The sequence below is a fragment of the Nannobrachium achirus genome (assembly GCF_963921795.1).
Source record: "Nannobrachium achirus genome assembly, chromosome: 2".
Classification (NCBI taxonomy): domain Eukaryota; kingdom Metazoa; phylum Chordata; class Actinopteri; order Myctophiformes; family Myctophidae; genus Nannobrachium; species Nannobrachium achirus.
The window spans coordinates 29528538-29545946 of record NC_137811.1 but is presented as its reverse complement, the minus strand read 5'-3'; the positions used below and the strand labels follow the sequence as shown (position 1 = coordinate 29545946).

At 43.4% G+C, this 17409-nt stretch overlaps 1 protein-coding gene across 1 annotated transcript in view; it reads right to left on the bottom strand.

Moving 5' to 3' along the window:
- Positions 1 to 17409, bottom strand: part of arhgef1 (Rho guanine nucleotide exchange factor (GEF) 1) — a 60728-nt gene that overhangs the window by 32037 nt on the left and 11282 nt on the right. Inside the window, exons 2-5 of the mRNA XM_080754389.1 lie at positions 7822 to 8004; positions 6542 to 6640; positions 1968 to 2010; positions 1636 to 1738 (exon numbers count right to left, since the gene is read on the bottom strand). Coding sequence (XP_080610515.1) covers positions 1636 to 1738; positions 1968 to 2010; positions 6542 to 6640; positions 7822 to 7980 — 404 coding nt within the window. The 5' untranslated portion in view covers positions 7981 to 8004. The remainder of the gene's footprint in view (positions 1 to 1635; positions 1739 to 1967; positions 2011 to 6541; positions 6641 to 7821; positions 8005 to 17409) is intronic.

The following is a 17409-nucleotide window of genomic DNA, read 5'->3' as shown; positions in this document are numbered from 1 at the left end:
AAAATATTTGGTTTCAGGTACATCATTGGACATTGACCATAATTGTATGACCTAATTTTTTGGTCTAATTAAGTCACTGATTGATGGGAAAAAGATGAATCAATTATGAAATCATTAGGACCACTTCACCTCTGGGACAACCAGATCTTATTTTATTGTTGTTTGGGACACGATCAACACAATCCAGTGTGCATCATATGACCAGTTGTTACATGCTGAAATACTAAAATGTCTAAAAACACAGATTGAACACAAAAAATAACTCAGGATTGTGTTGATCGTGTCCCAAACAACAATAAAATAAGATCTGTTTGTCCCAGAGGTGAAGTGGTGCTTTAATTAACTGCCCCCTACCAGTAATATGATTAAAAAGAAAACATTACTTAACAGAGGCTCCACAGATCCACACCCTCACAAATTGAGAGCCACTTGGGAATTGGAAGGTTTGAGGCTTCCCCTGGGTTAGTGTCAAAGTGTCTTTGAGCAAGACACCGAAACCATTGGTGTGAATGAGTGAATGTAATCCACATTGTGAAGTGCTTTGAATAAAAGGCGCTATATAAATGTATCATTTACCATTTTCCAATGTACACACTATCGGGCCCACTCGGAGAACCATTGATTGAAGATGTCAGGATGGAGAAATATCCAGGACCATTAGCTAGGTCGTCGTAGGGACGGTTGGGATAGGCCACCTATAGTAAGATTGCTGATCATAGATGTGGGAAGGGGAGTAGGACTGTATCCTATCCTGCAGGTAATGGGGTGCTGTGGCCTTGAAGGTCACCACCGGCAGTGATGTTAGGTTTTCAATGCCGTGGGTCCCGGGAGCCATGGGTGGTCAGTTGAGCGGGTCCCAGGGAGACTTAATGGGTCCTAATAAAATGTGTCATTTTATTGCTGTGTTAAACTTGTGTTTGATATTATAGCTATTTAGGATTATATTCACGCATGCTGATAATGTATCTGAAACAAAATCCAGAATCTGACAGATTTATTTGCAAAAGACAACTAAACTATTGAACATACTAGTAAAGTAGGCTAAATAGCACCAAATGATCAAATAAAGACTAGTAGTAAAAGGGTGTCCTGTGCTGAGGGCATAGCGGTTACAATAGGAGTAGGCTAATGCAGACATATACCAACAGCATGACACACACATACACACACTATGGGTCTTGGTCTCTCTCTCTCGCATACACAACGGTGCTTTCTTCCATCCAGACAAGTACTTTTTGCACAGCACAAATTGTGCATTGTCATGTTGATACCACTGGTGTTTTCCGAAGTAACGATTTTAATGACGATGTCCTGTAATGCCACACTGTCGTATCATACATGAGATTTGGTTGTCAGGCAAAGACGGACAGTCTCTTGATGATGGCACATAGTCAGAAATGTACCGTGTCCTCTGAATACCTCAATAAATGATACCGTGTACTGTACACATCGAACAGCAACACAGCAGAAAACAATGTGTGGAAATCCTGGCTGCAGTTTGCCACCCATTGCAACAAATCTGCCAACTGGATATGCTGGTTAGAAAATAAATTGTAGAGGTCCCTAAACATCATTTTTTTCTGTAGGTACAGGTCTACCTTTAACGCATGAATTATATTTGCCCCTGTGCCTCACCTGAAGTCTTCAAGCTGCTTGGCCACTTCAGCGACCTGCTGCTCCTGGATCTCCAGAGCATATTGCTTCTGCTGCTCCTCACTGAGGTCTGCACGAGTCCTTTCTGGGAGGCGAAAGGGAGGGAGAGGTCGATGGCAAGAGAACAGGTGGACAGTGGACAATGGGATAAAGGAGAAAAACTAGTTTGAATAGCAAGCACATGCGAAAAACAAATGACAAATTTCGTTCTCTGTCCTTTTGCCATCCTTTTGCTGATTTTGTAAATTTTTGCTGATTTTGTGCATAAACTGAGAAAGAAAGAAAACAAATGCAATTGAGAGTGAGCAGCTTACCGAGTTCAGACAGTGTATTAGCTGGCACAGTCACCCTGAGGACCTGTGAAAGTCACAAACAGAGAAGTAAAACATTTGTATTAAACCACAGTTATCAACTGGCTCACTGTGGACTCAACAGATGCAGTGGCTGCACATCCCCACCAGGGGTCACTTCAACACAAGGAAAAAACACTCAACTGATAAGGAGGGGGAGAGAGAGAGCGAGAAAAGTAAAAACCTCAAACTAAAACGGAAATTAGAAAACCTTTTAGACCTCACGCAGTTCCAAAGAACACCTATACCGCAAGTTCTTCCGGTGAGTCAAAGGATGTGCAGAACTAAAGCAATAGAGAAAAAGACAAAAGGGACGACTGCCGAGAGGATGATTCGTGCACTTAAGGGCTTTCCCACGATCCCGACAGGAAGTGGTGAGGTCTGACAGAGAGGGGTTGATAGACGGGGTGAAGGGAGCACACAACACAAGTTGTCTTAAGAGACAGACAACCTGGGGAGTTGACTTAGGGCAGGTGTGCAGACAGCAGACTGATGGGAAAGTGAAAGACGGAGAGAGATCCAGGAGCGAGGACAACAGCGGTAAAGAGATGAACTGAACACAAAGCGAGAACAAACAGGGAGGGCAGACAAACAGCCAGCGGTCGGGGCGAATGACTTCGCAAACACATCGACATCCAAGTGTACGCACACACACACACACAAGCTGTTTACACACAGTGGATCCACCCCCCCCCCCCCCCCCCACGAGTGCACATCAGAGTTCTCTAAACTTCAGAGTTCTTTAAACTGGTTGGAGTAAAATGGCTTAGGACGCAGTAGCACGCGGTGTCACTCATGAGAAATAAGATAAGAAATTAAACACTGCTTGGCATTTTAATTTAGCTAAAAACGACATATGTTACAAAAAGTTTAAGAGTAGCCTGTTCATAATAAACGTCCGACATTTGTACTTTAGTACAGTGTGGTTTAAGTGTAGCGAAATTAAAATACAAAAGTAGTGTCTGATATTTGTACTTTTTTTTGTACCAAGTTTGCATGTAGACTGTTAATAAACGGTCAATCTGAGTTCCCAGAGGTAAATCTTTTCCGCCACTAGGTGGCGAAAACTGAAAAAATAAACGGTTGACACATTGTGCTTTTAAGTGAAAATTAATTGTAGTGAAATTAAAATACCAAGAGGGACGTCACCATTTTACTCAAAACCCTTTGAGAAATCTTAACTGCCTCTCCCCCACTATCTGAGCCTTTGGCCCATAGAACTAGAGCTAAAACAATATATATTGAATCCAATCCATAACGATATTGCAAAACAAAAAAATCAGAAATCTACTGTATATCACAAAGGCTGCAATATGGGATTTTTTGGCCTCCATGTACACAGCCAAAAGATTAAACAAGTCAAGAACAGAGAGCAGACACGCCTCCCTCAAATTCAGGAGTGTGCAGGGGCGTCACAAGGGGGGGGGGGACTGAGTTACTAGGGCCCAAGGTGGAGGGGCCTTAATTATTTTATACTTTAGCTATTGAAAAATAGCTCATAGCGCGGCACCGAGTGCCGCACTACGAGCTTATAAATCTGCTATTTTTGAAATGTCGTGAAAATGTGTGCAAATCTTTGAATATGTGTATTTTTTTAAATGTATCGTTTTGGGGGTCCTTCACATGAAAGGTTTTGAGCACCACTGACATAGAAACATAGGTTTTTTCAAAAAACCTTAGAAGGATTTGAAATATTGAAAGACTTGCACAAATGTTCACGATTTTTAAAAAATAGCAGATCTACAAGCTCGCAGCGCGGCACTCGGTGCCGCACTGTGTATACTGTATCTGCTATTTTTCAATAGTTAAAGCACAAAATAATGCATAACTAGAAGCAGTGCTCTTCCGAGCACAGGTCTCCACCAGGCCGTGTGTCCTGGTGGTGCTACTGTAAAATAGGCCAATGTAAAAAGGGTGGCATATGTTCTTCACCATAGATCTTTCATGGAAATCGGACGCTGCATGCATGATTTGAAGCATTGTGTTCCAAAAATGTGTTTTGCTAAAGTCTACCTGCTGGTGGCGCTATAACAGGCCAATGTGAAAAAAGGTAGCATTTGTTCCTTGACCTAGTGGGAATTTCTGTGGCAAATTTCACAGTAATCGCAAGCTGCGTTGATGATTTGAAGCATTTTGTTCAAAAACGGAGCAATCCTGCAAACTTTGGAAGCTAATATTAGCCAATCAGGATGGAATATGAAATATCAGACGGATCGGACTTGATCACATGACTATAGAGATACTGTGTACCGATTTGCGTGATTTTTGCATAAAATCTCAAGGAGTAATATCCAAAAATGTGTTTTACATAAGTCGGCCCAAAGGTGGCGCTATAAAAGGCTGATGTGAAAAATGCAGGGCAAAGGTTTATCCTTAGCCTCTAGGGAGTGCGCTTACAAAGTTTGAAACTGATCGGTGGAGTTATAGGTAAAACCACAAATCGGCCTGTTATAGCGCCACCATGAGGCTGATTTAAAAAAAATTAAGTGGCATTTCTTCCTCGGCCTAGTGGGAACGTATGTGCGCGATTTCATGATAATTGCACTTTAAGTTTGGGATTTGAGGCATTTTGTTCAAAACGGCTCAATCCTACAAACTTTGGAAGCCAATCTTAGCCAATCAGGATGGAATATGCAAAATCGGACAGATCCGTGTCGATCACATGACTGTCGAGATACTGCCTACCGATTTGTAGGATTTTTGGACAAAATCTGTAAGAGTAGTGCACAGAAATGTGTCTTGCAAACATCGGCCACTAGGTGGCGCTAGAAAAAGCCCATTTGAAACATTTAGGGCAGAGGTTCTAGATTGGCATCCAGGGAATGTGTGTGCTCACTTTGGCAGCGACCGGGCTAACGGTGACTGTGATTAGCTGCACACAAACTGCGAGGACGCACGGACGGACGCACGGACGGACGGACACACGGACGGACGGACACACGGACGGACGGAGGGGAAAACATACTCTCCCCCAAGCCTTCGGCTGGTGGAGACAATAATGCATTCCCAGTCTAAATGGGTTAAATCCCCTCCCCCTACGAAGAATATTCACGGGGGGCCCGCAGGGAATCCTTGTACCCAGGGCCCAGAATTTGGTGCGACACCCCTGGGAGTGTGGCAATACAATACACACAGAGAGATTGGGTAACAGTGGAACTGGGAAGCCCATCATTGGGATTTATTACCCTACAATCTACTATTGTACAGCAAATTAAAGTGTCTCAAAATCTAAAAAAGGTAGAAATTCACAGGTAAAACAAAAAGCTAATAATATATTGTATTTCATAAAATGGCTATATAATGGCTGCTTATCAAAATAAGTGTCCAAGTACGAATTGTTTATGTTGAACAGCCCTAATCTTAAGCTATGATAGCAGGAATTGGCCCATTGTGCTACAAAATGTGGATCGGTAAAGCAATTACAATGAACAACTTGGCCATTGTAAAAGATGCTCTTATAAAGGCGTAAAGATCAGTGGTAGCAGCAGCACGAACCCTAGTCAACAAACAACAGGCTAAGCGGGAAAAGTAAATAGAACTCCTAAGAAAACACCAAATAACTAGGATGGCAGGAAGACATCCTATCTACTCTAGTACTGGTCTACTTAGGGCAGCCGTTGTTCAGTGGATAGAGAGGCCATCTGGTCATCGGAATGTAACCAGGGTTCCCACACATTTTTACCAATTAATTTCCAAACCCTTTCCAAAACTTTTCCAGAATATTTAACCCAATTTCCAGGACTATATAACAATAATTCAGCTCAATAACAGGTCACTTACTCCGATGCGCAATGCCCAAAGACAGGTAGTGTATGCCAGCAGTGGTTCTCAACCTTTTCAGGCTGTGACCCCCGAAATATTCATGTTTTAACTGGGGACCCGGCACTCTGACGAGCACTAAGGAGTTGAGGAATTTTGTATAACGCGGTTCTATTGCGAAAGTAGCAGATCTACATGTAGCCGATCTACATGCTCGATCTACATGTAGCCGATCTACATGCTCACAACGCCTCGCGTTGCGAGGCGTTGTGAGCATGTAGATCGGCTATTTTCACAATTTCTGCATCTAATATTTGACAATTTGGCCCATGTTTAATTTGTAATTTCAGAGGTATTAACAAAATCAATAACCAAAGACAATGCATAGCTATTTCTTTCAGGACCTTCCAGGACCCTTGATAAATTCCAAAACTTTTCCAGTTCTGGAAAAATAGTTTTATAATTTCAAAATATTTCCAGGAATTTCATGACCGTGGGAACCCTGTGTAACTGATTCAACTCTCTACGGGTCTGTGTGTCAAAATTGTGCTCATCAGAGCCATCCGACGAGTCACTAGTCCATCTGTTGGGTGAAACAGTAAACGTAATTGTGTGAGTACAGTCTTCATACAGGATCTCCCTACAAGTGCAGGAACTGCTGTAGGTTGGTGATGAATACAGAATAAAGTGACTTTGAACATTTTGCACAGTTCACCAATTTAGGAGAGCTTGTGGCGCGATACAATAGTGAGCTTCCTGCCTCTGTTGCGTGTACTTACTGCACCCTTGTCCAGGAAGGTGTTGTAGAACTCCACAAAGTACTTCTTGGTCTCTTTGGAATTGTGAGTCTTGAAGAGCTCAGCATGGAGGTAACACAGCTGAGTGTGAGAAAGAGAGAGAGACAGAGAGCGAGAGAGAGAACAGATACAAGAAACAATGACTGCCAGAGAAATGAATGAGGATGAAGAAGCCTGGTGAGGTTGTTGAAGCATGAATTTAACCTTTTAATTGAACCATTTCAAATGTCAATAATCAAGTTAGACAGAGGACAAAAAAAACAATGTTTTTTTTGGTAAGACAATGGACACACATCAAAAGGTGAGGATGGCAATATGGGCAAAAGGCCTAATCCAACCACAATACTAACAATGCTCGACACTGGAACCATACCGAATCGATATAGGCTATTCACAGACACGAAACAATATCAGAAATACACTGTCCTTCAAAGACAAACAGCAGGAACTAGTTTTTGGTGTGCTTTTAAAGATAGAAGTAGAGGACATGAGTTTCCATTTCAACAAAATAAAAATGTCCACATCTCCACCAGCAATACGTATGACGGGACAGCAGGATTACTTTTACGCCTTTTTTTTTGGTTTGGCTTGTTATTACAGTTTCTGCTGTTTGCCTTCATCGGGCTGTTTACTAACATGGTGATGGACGTCAAGCCTCTACGTGAACACTCACAAGGGGAGAGGGGAAATGGGTTGGGGGTGTGTGTGTGTGGCGGGGGGGGGGGGGGGGGGGGTTTGCTGCTGTGGAGGGATAGTAACAGTACCTGGGCGGGTCACTGTGGCTGCATGCAGAATAGAGGGAGAGAGCATGCTTTATATCACAACTGGACATTAAGTACAAACAAACACAGACACACAACCTCCCTCGCACACGTAACCACGTAAATGATTAAAAAAAGGCAGATCTGACATTTAAAAAAAAGAAAAGGAAAAAGAAAATAATTCAAAATATCGTCACTGTCAGGAAGAAATCTCCAAGTTTCTAATGTGTACGTTTTTTCGTGAAGTAAAGCACTGCTTCATCATACAAGACTAGTGAAAATAGCAGATCTACAAGCACACAACGCCGATCGGCTGTTTTCACTAGTTTAAATATTTTTTAAAATGATAAATACAAAACGAACGGCGACATACAAGGTTTCCACCCGACAACGACGATATATTTGTATGTATTATTTTGTTTGCCTCCAATGACACCAACCAGGGTTAAAGAGGTTAAACTGTGAGTTGCATTGCATTGTGGGAGTGGTAGTTCTTCTCACCAGGGGAGAGCAGTCAAACTGCAGCATGACATGCTGCAGGAAGACCAGCAGGTGGGTGGGCCGTCCCTTCAGCTTCTCTATGTTGTTGAAGGCCGGACACTGCTCCTCTATCATCACATCGTTCTCAAAGTCTTCATCCTCAGCCCCGATGATGGGCATGGCTGAGTTAAAGCTATGACCCCACTGCACAGGAAAGAAAAGGAGAAGATAAGCTTTCACATATAAGCGTGTATAGACATTTCCCACAGAAAAAGAGCTGCAGCAAACAAAAACAAAACATCCGACCTACAGCAAAGAGCAAAAAGGAAGGAAGAAAGGAAATCTATCACAATGTCCCACCACCACCCAGTCTGTTGACCTGGAGTAAGACAGACAGACACACCTGCTATCACTGAGTTAGAACCAAACAGCCAACAGTCTGAGCACAGACAACTGGTCCTGTGGTAGTAAAGTCCAATTCCTATGAGCTGGACCCGGTAGAGAGGCATCAAACAGCAGCCAGGGAGAAGCATGTGAACTTGAATATTCACCAATAGAAACTACATTATATTTTCTCTTTCTTGATTATGCATTCAAAATCTTGTTGGTTGAACCAGTGTCACTCTTGCTGCACATTCCCCCAGCAGAACACCATATACACACTTGGGCTGAAACACACGACCAGACAGCCCAAGTGACAGGTGATGAGCCATGCAGCTCAACTACACACATCTCATCTACATACGTAGGTAGACATTGGCTCATTTCCAACACCATCCCCTTGAATGCAACAATCAGATGACTGGGAATGTGATTATGGAGACGGAATTGGTTTTGGTTTCACGAAATAATTTGGACACATTCATTAAAGGAAGGGATGTTGTTTCAATGCTCTAAGTTGTCTACCCTCAGGCCACAGGGGAGCGTAGCTTGGAGAGCGAGGGGAGATAAGTATTTGCACTCAGGGGAAATGGCCCAACGCTGAGTGCCGCATTGCAAAATGTTTATTCTTCTCTTTTTTCCCCCCTGATCTGAGCTTTCTTGGGATTTGGGCCATATTTAGCCTCTGGGGATTGTTTTCCAGAAAACTATTTCAAACTTGGTTCAATAACACACACTTGCAGGAAGGTTCTCCCATAGACAGCTTGTTTTAGAAATTCCAGGCCATAAATACGCAGGGCTCAAGCCGCCCTCATCCCTTTTGAAGTCTCTCTGTGAAATAGAAAAGTTCATGCTTCAGGGAAATCAAGGTGCAGGAGGCCTGCTGGAAGTGATGGAAGTGGGAGAGGAGCGAGCCAAGAAGTGCCCCAAACACACATAGACACACAAACAACGCAGTCCTTGTATTCTGCCTTTTAAAAAGCCACAGACACTGAGCCGCCACCAGGGAACACCAAACAGTCATACACGTGTATGTATGCACGCGCACACAACCCCAATGTAAAACACTCACCGTTGCGTGTCACAAGGCCAAGGAATAACTAAGAACGTATGCACAGTAGCATTTAGTCATATATGTATATAAAAACCTGGGTGAGACTGTTGTGCACGTGTTTTTACTCTCCATAAAAGAACAGAACACTTGCAGAAGTTGGACATGGTCACTGCCAATCCAGACCTCGCCAACTTCAGGCATATGGTTATTTTTAGGATAAGGTTATATAGATAAGACTTTGGTTAACTTGGTGGTGGTTACAGATTGTGTCAAGAGTTTAACGGAAAGCAAATCAATGTAAGTAAACACAATGTTCTCATATAAATTGCATGATGTGTGCGTGTGCGTTCGTGTGTTATCAGTACAATTGTGATATCTGAAAAAAGCACCTTGTGATTGGAGAACAGAAGAGTGTGTGTGCGCGCGCACGCGCATGTGTGTGTGCGCGTGTGTGTGCGTGCGTGTGTGTGTGTGTAGACCTTTACAGAGTACAGTCAGTATATCACAGCCTTAATACAGTGTATGCGTCGACCCCGGAGGAGGTGTAAGAATTGAACAAGACCCCTGAGGTCAAGGTGAAACCGTGTAACGGGAAAGGAAGGTGGAGGGGGCGGCCGGGAAAAAAGAGAGAGAATGGAGTGCGAGTGAAAGACACGGGGAGAATAACTAGACTAGAGAGAGAATGTGTTCATTCATAGCCAGCACCAGTGGGCTGCCTGGGAGTTGAGACAAGCCAGTGTTAGAACTACATGTGTGGGAGGGGTTAACACAACAGGCACACATGGGCCAGTATCCATGCATGCATTGCACATCTGGACGCACACATGCATGCACACACACACACACACACACACGCACGCACGCACGCACGCACGCACACACACAGTTAGTTGTCAGCCATGCCCCCTCACCACCACCAACCCTCCCAACAAACCAACGGTACCTTATCAAGAACAGCAGCAACCACAACGTTCAGTTGATGTCAGAAACATTACAATGATAACGCCCATAGTGACCGACTAGCTGTGTAGACACACTGACCCCATGACGTTTTCTGGTGGAAAGGTGAAATGTGTTTAGTTTTTAATGGTTTTCTTCATACGTTTTTATTTATTTGCACTTCCCAAGCGCTCACACCCAGTACCGTACACTGTATGTAAGAATGTATTCTTAATATTGTGCCTGGTTAAATACAGGTAAACAAGACAGTAAGTTAGTCTTGCGCTGTCATTAAACCTCCACACTGCTAAGCCAGTGAGCAGTGACAGAACACGGAAATAGTGGTGTCCTCATTATGGAAGATGCTGAAGCCAATTACTGTACCGTCTCGGTTGTTCTCAGAGCAATGCACGTTCATACTCTGAGCCTTAAACCGGCAGGCCTATAGTAGGAGCTGAGTTAATTGTGGTTTCTTAGAAGGAAGTTGGCCTGTATTATGGAGGTCAGCCCATGTCCACATAAGGGGGAGGGGATCTGCTCCAGTACAAGGTTACTGTAGTGTGGTTCTTAGATGGGAGGGTGTATATACTAGGAGCGTCCCCTTCCCAGAAGTTGGCAACGCAGACAAGTGGTGTGTTCCAGCATATGGCACAGTTCAAGAGAGAGTGGATAGCAGTAATAAATAAGCCTTGTGCGGCACTCATCTTCTCTCTGCTTATTGTCATGAACACGTATTTAGCTAAACCAAGAATCACGCCAATCAATGACAGCTATTTTAAATTCATATCAATGCACCTACATGTCTTGTCAACATGCATGCGGACTAAAAGTGACTAAATATTGTAGTGTACCAGTCTGCCAGCATACTGTGGTTAAATTGTGTAGCTGAAACCTTCACTTCACTTTCTAACTCAAAGTGGATTCCAGGGACTCCTTTAGGAGGGTCTAAATTGACCCATACAAGTCTGTAACTCTACAGTGTACAAATGGAACCAAATGGACCCGTTAGTTCCATTTGTACACTGCCACAGTTAACGGGAGACCTTGAAATGTGAAAGTTTGAGAAACACTGTTCTGACATTCGGCGTTGGTTCGAACCTCTTTGAGTGTGGTTTTGAAGGAAAGGTGCAAGTCACAAAAATGACTTTAGCTGAGAACAAGGCCTATAGCTAGCTCTAGTGTGAAGATAAGAGGAGGTCGACTATTATAACAAGGCCTGAAGGGCCAGAAGCGCAGGGAGGGAGAGAGAGAGAGCAGCTCCTGGGAGTCGGCAGCTGTAGCCCCCTTGTCCACCCCACCACATCACATTCCACTGCTAACTAGGTGTCAGGTGGCATCAATCTAATGATAGCTATCAAGCGTATGTGCCTTTGTGTGTCTGTGTGGTATTTGTGTGCACGCCTGTGTGCGCGTGTGCGTGTGCCCCGAATATGCGAGACTGCGAGTGCCAGGAACTAGCCGGTATGTGTGTGCACGTGTGTGTTCAGTGACAACTGGACTCTACAACCACATTCCTGTCTCTGCTGACTAGCGCCACGTACTGTAAACCAGCGCTCAACATCACCACCTGTTACATACTGTAGGCCCTCTCTCGATTTACGATATTATCGCTATAATCAAACCATCCATTATCATCCTAGGGCGGAATATTTGCCAAAAAATTGCAGATCTACAACCTCACAACGCGTTGTGTTGTGAGCTTGTAGAGCGGCTATTTTTTGGCAAAGACATTTGATAGAGAGTGGGAAAAAAAACGGTATCAAGTACATATATTATAAGTACGTTATAACAATAGAGGGTTTAAGTGGTACCGGATGTGCAGCTCGGCAAATAAAAGGTGATTTGATGCCAGTGCATGACGGAGGACGATTTCACGATAAATTAAAATCTCCTCCATACGATTATCGTGAGTGTTTTTTATCACGATAAAAGATTATCGTCCCATCCCTACTCTCCTTCCTCTTCAGGTAAAACCCTCAGACAAAGTCGTGGCACATTGTGACATTTCATCTTTCCACCAGGTCAGTCAGAGGCCATGCCATCTACAAATACCAACCAAGTCACTGTTACGCCACCCCTGCGTTTTAAGCCCCCAAACCCATTGTGAAAGCATTTTTTTAAATAATCGGCCGCTGCGAGGCGACGGCCACGTCGACCAATGAGAGAGCAGGATTCAGAGCAGTCAGAACGTGACCTCACCCCGACGAAGTCGTCGCCGTCCATGCCGCCCGCAGTGGGAGGGGCCCACACCTGTCAATCACGTTCCTGGAATGACATCACGATAACTTTAAAGAGGCCGTGTGGGAATTAATTGTGGAGGAATCCGTTCCGGGCCCAGGACCAACTATGCAGAACATCCCATCGGCGGTGCCAACGCCACTCTGTGATTATCAAATGGTGGCAGCTGACTGGCACCACAGTTGGTCTTAATCAAGTTTTATTAACTCAGATCCAAAGCATTGCAAAACAGCATTTTAAAGTTGAGCAGCCAGTCCAGACTAGTTCACACACCTTAACATAGCCTAAATATCTTTTTATGTTTTATTATTGAACAATCATGTCTGCACTGTGGTCATTTCGAACGCATCAAGTGTTATGTTTGTGTGCTGGACAGAAACCAACGCCTCCTCTGAAAACATGGATGTTAAAAAACAAACAAAAAACAAATAGCTACATTCATTCTCAAGTTCTAGGTGCACCTGGCCCCACAGACGTCCATTGTATAAGCATAGGTCACTGTTCTCTGGTTCCATCCGGGCCACAATAGCCTATGTCCTGTCCTCTATATGCCACTGCACTGTGAACGCATGCTCCTAAAATAGCACAGCAGCTAATGGCCGCATCATGCCATGTTTATGCTGTTGTTTATCTGGGTCTGTCATCAGAGCAAGGCCCCATTAACAGCAACTGGAGGAGGGAGGGAGGGTCTCTAGGGTCCTCCTTCTCTGATGGCTGCCCCGTAAAAAGGCGCCCGAGCAGAAGAAGAAGAAAGAAGTGGAGGAGTGGGGTGGGGCAAATGGGGAGACGCACAGACAGGAAGTGGGTGTAATTTCCTCAGGAAGCTATCAGAACCATTTCCTGTTCGACCTATCTGCAAGAGTCAGGTCGAGAGAGAGAGTGTGTGTGACAGAGAGAGAGAAAGAGAGCGAGTGAGAGAGAGCCACGGAGACAGAGGGAGAGAGAGAGAGAGAGAAAAAGGACAAAGAAAAAAGCGAGACTGAAGTTATGTGAAACCTGGCACAGAGTTCGACACATGGAAGACACCTACACGCTGCCAAATGCCTCGGAGAGTCACACCGAGCAAGTCTGAAGAGGAAGTTAACTTGGTACCATAATGAGTACACTGAGCAAAATGAGGAACTGAGAAACTCAGAGGATGCATGTGAAAGACACCATGTGCAGCACGGCACATGCTGTCATACCGTCTCTTCATCCCAAACTAATAATGTAAAATGGACACTGGATTGTACTGTATGGGAACTTGTAACGATGAACACAGGATAATGTACAGTAGTGTATGAACTAGGTAGTATAGGTATGCATAAACAAAACATGCTGTACCCTCAAGCACACCATCCATCATAAAACTGGTATATTCCTTGGGATTTAGTATTTGGTCCGTCTACAAAGACAGAAGGATATAACTTGATAATTTCGAATGGTAGTTTGGACACCATGGCTCCCGAGTCCTGACACAAACAAATATTATGGTTGGTTGGTCACAAACTAAATATAAATGAAACACCTTTCTGGAATGAATAGCAATATTTTGCCACACTTTCTTTTCCAGGACATTATTTTGCCACACTCTTTTCCAGACTTTTGTGGAATCCCAGGAACTTTTTGTTCAGGGCAACTTTCTTGGAAATGACCAAACTAATTTTCCGTTCTTTTATGGACTTTCCAAACACACGTTCAAAAACTCAGTAGAAAGCCTGCAATCTTAACTTGGGTCTGCCTGCTACTAACAAGTCTATATAAACCCCTATAGCCTAAACAGAAAAGAAAAAGGAGGAAGGGGCCTAGAAGGGAGAGAGAGAGAGGGGTATAGGGGGCGTGGAGGGAGAGTGTAGGAGAAATGAAATGAGAAAGGGGGGGGCGGCATACATACATACAGTATGCACTATGCACTGCAGCAGGAAATGAAGAAAGAGGCAGTGATGGAAAAAGTATTCACATTTGTTACTTAAGTAAAAGTATCAATACTGCAATGTAGAAATACTCTGCTAGGGCATAGTCACACGACCGCACCTTTATTCTACCTATGAGGGCGGGTTCTGCCAATGCATTTCAATGGGAATGGAGCAGAAAACTGCAAATGGTAAATGGTGCATTTATATAGCGCTTTTATCCAAAGCGCTTTACAGAGATTGTGCATTCACCCATTCACGCACACATTCATACACCGGTGGTGGAGGAAACCATGCACCAACCTACTCACCGGGAGCAATTAGGGGTTCAGAGTCTTGCCCAAGGACCCTTCGACATTCACTCAGGGGATTCACTGGGAACCCTTCGGGAACCCTTCGTGCTCTAATAACGGTTTCTCTACCCCTGCCGCCCCTGGGAGCAAACCGATCCATTCCCATTGAAATGCATGGGCAGAATCCGCCCTCATAGGTCAAATAAAAGTGGCGTGAACATGCCCTCAAAATATACTCGAGTAAAAAAGTATTGGTATCAAAACATACTTAAAAACCAAGTAGAAGTAGAAAGTACTTATTATGCAAAATGTGCCACTCACAAGTTTTCAAATGTATAATAAATTGTATAAGATAGCCCATTTTCAAATAGCAAAAATGTATATACTGTAGGGCTAAAGTGGGTAATGTATGTTTTATAATAATAATCAAAAGTAGTAGTAACTAGTAACTAAGGTTACTAGCAGTGGTGGAAAAAGTACTCAATTGTTTTACTTAAGTAAAAGTATCAATAATGCAATATAGAAATACTCTTACAAGTAGAAGTACAGAATTCAAAATGTACTTGAGTAGAAGTATAAACGTATTGGCATCAATAAGTACAGTTTGAAAATAGCAGATCTACAAGCTCACAACGCGTTGCGATGCGACGTGACGCGTTGTGAGCTTGTAGATCAGCTATTTTCAAATGGCCATGGGTATAAAATGGGGCTAAAGTGGATTAGGTATGTTTTATAATATTATAATTTAAACGCACGCAGAGACTTCTCGCATTTATTGTAAGATACTTGCAAAGTAACTAGTAACTAAAGTTTTCAAATAAATGTAGTGGAGTAAAAGTACAATATTTGGATCCGAGATGTAGTGGAGTAGAAGTAAAAGTACTGAAAACTGGAAATACTCAAGTAAAGTACAAATAGCTCACAACTGTACTTCAGTACAGTACTTAAGTAAATGAACTTAGTTACTTTACACCACTGGTTACTAGTGAAAGTACTGAAAGTTTGAAATACCGTACATGAGTAAATGTACAGTAGTTAGTTACTTTACACCGCTGGCAGCAGGAAATGAAGAAAGAGGCAATACCAGTGGAAAGAAAGAGAAACCAGGCTATGGAAAAGAGGGGTGTGAGAAATTGTGGAAATAAATGTCTACCAAGCATTAAAGTATCCGGAAACGAGTTAGCAAGTACAGATCTGCATCTCAAAAGGCTACAGCCTAGGGCCGCATCATTACTCTATATGGCAGTGATGAAAATTATATTTTATTGCATGTTGGGGTAATTTTTTACAGGTGTTTTAAACATAATTAAGCATGTTAACAATTGCCAATATTATGTCAAAATCAAATAATTGCGATTAACGATTTAATTGTGTATTTGTCGTAGACAATTGCATTTCTGTTTGACTTGTAGTCTTTGAAGTTGCACATGGCAATCATGACACATAACTTAAATATACAAAGAAATTACTGACATATTTGAAAATGTTATACTTAAAAAAGAACATTGATAGTGGAAATAGCCAATCTACAAGCTCGCGATGCGGTGCGTTGTGAGCTTGTAGATCTGCTATTTCCACAACTTTCACTGTGGCACTGGCAACTAAAGCTGTGATACTACTGTACAACAGTGGACTGTGCAGCCCTATTGTGACCTACAGTATATGTATGCTTCCTTTGTGGTAAACACAAAGCAGGTGGACGCACTCCAACCGTGACCAAAATGGTCTGCAGCCAGCATGGCTAACATTGAATCAGCACCTCTCTGAAAACAGCCGCCGAGGCCCCGTCTCAGCTGTCTGTCTATAAAACGCGTGCGTTGTGTTCATGTCACCCTAGTTTCAATACAGCTGAAAACCGTACGCCTGGCCACACAGGTTATATAACTGGACGGTGAGCATGATGTGTGCACAACTTAAGTGTGTATTGCAAAATGATGCATACACACGTGCATGGGTATGCTGTGCCAGGGTCCCCCATACAAGAACATTAGTCTTTTTCTTTCTTTTATTAGCCGATCCACAGGATCGCGACGCAGCACATGTGAGCTTGTAGATCGGGGAGAGTCAATTCATACTCTCTTAACAGCTAGCACCGAAGTCGCTTGTAAATACTGGAGGTTCTTCTTGGCATGAAAACGTTTTTGTTTTCTTGTCTTCACTGCCAAAAATATGAACTTGAAGCTGGGCTGAATGAATGAGAAGACATTTCGACAGCACCGAACCGCCAAACTTACGTCGAGTGACGACCCCCCCCCCCCGAACCTCTGAATGACGCCATATTGTAGTTTGCAACTTTGGACAGAGCTGAATGGAAATACATTTGTCTCCTTTTTGGAGTTTGAATCGACCCTAAGTCAGTGTGTCCAAAAACATAGTTACTGCACTTTGGTATAGGGTTTGTAGGGCAGTATTGTCATAACCCGACTCCGCCAGATGGTGGCATATAGAGTTCCTCATACCGCCTCAATCTGGAACCGCTCAGGACTAACCGCTGAAGAAGGCCATCCCTTTTTTCAAGCTATTTGGCAGGTGATTGGATGGGACCGTCTGTCTATCGCAGTCTGGGTGTGCGTGTGTTAACTCCAACCACTCATACCGTGTCTGTATGACATATAGAAGCTGCGCCAGCAGGAAAGTAAACACTAAACGCAACCCTTTTTTTTCAAATGTATTTCACATCGCGGTCCCCCGATGGGGATCGAGGCAAGGCTAGTGCATTTGAAAAAAAGAGGATTGCAGCAGCTCGTGGTAGCGGCAAAGATGAATACCGGTAGTTAAAGAACTACAGTGCAACTACAACTCAATCGTGTCA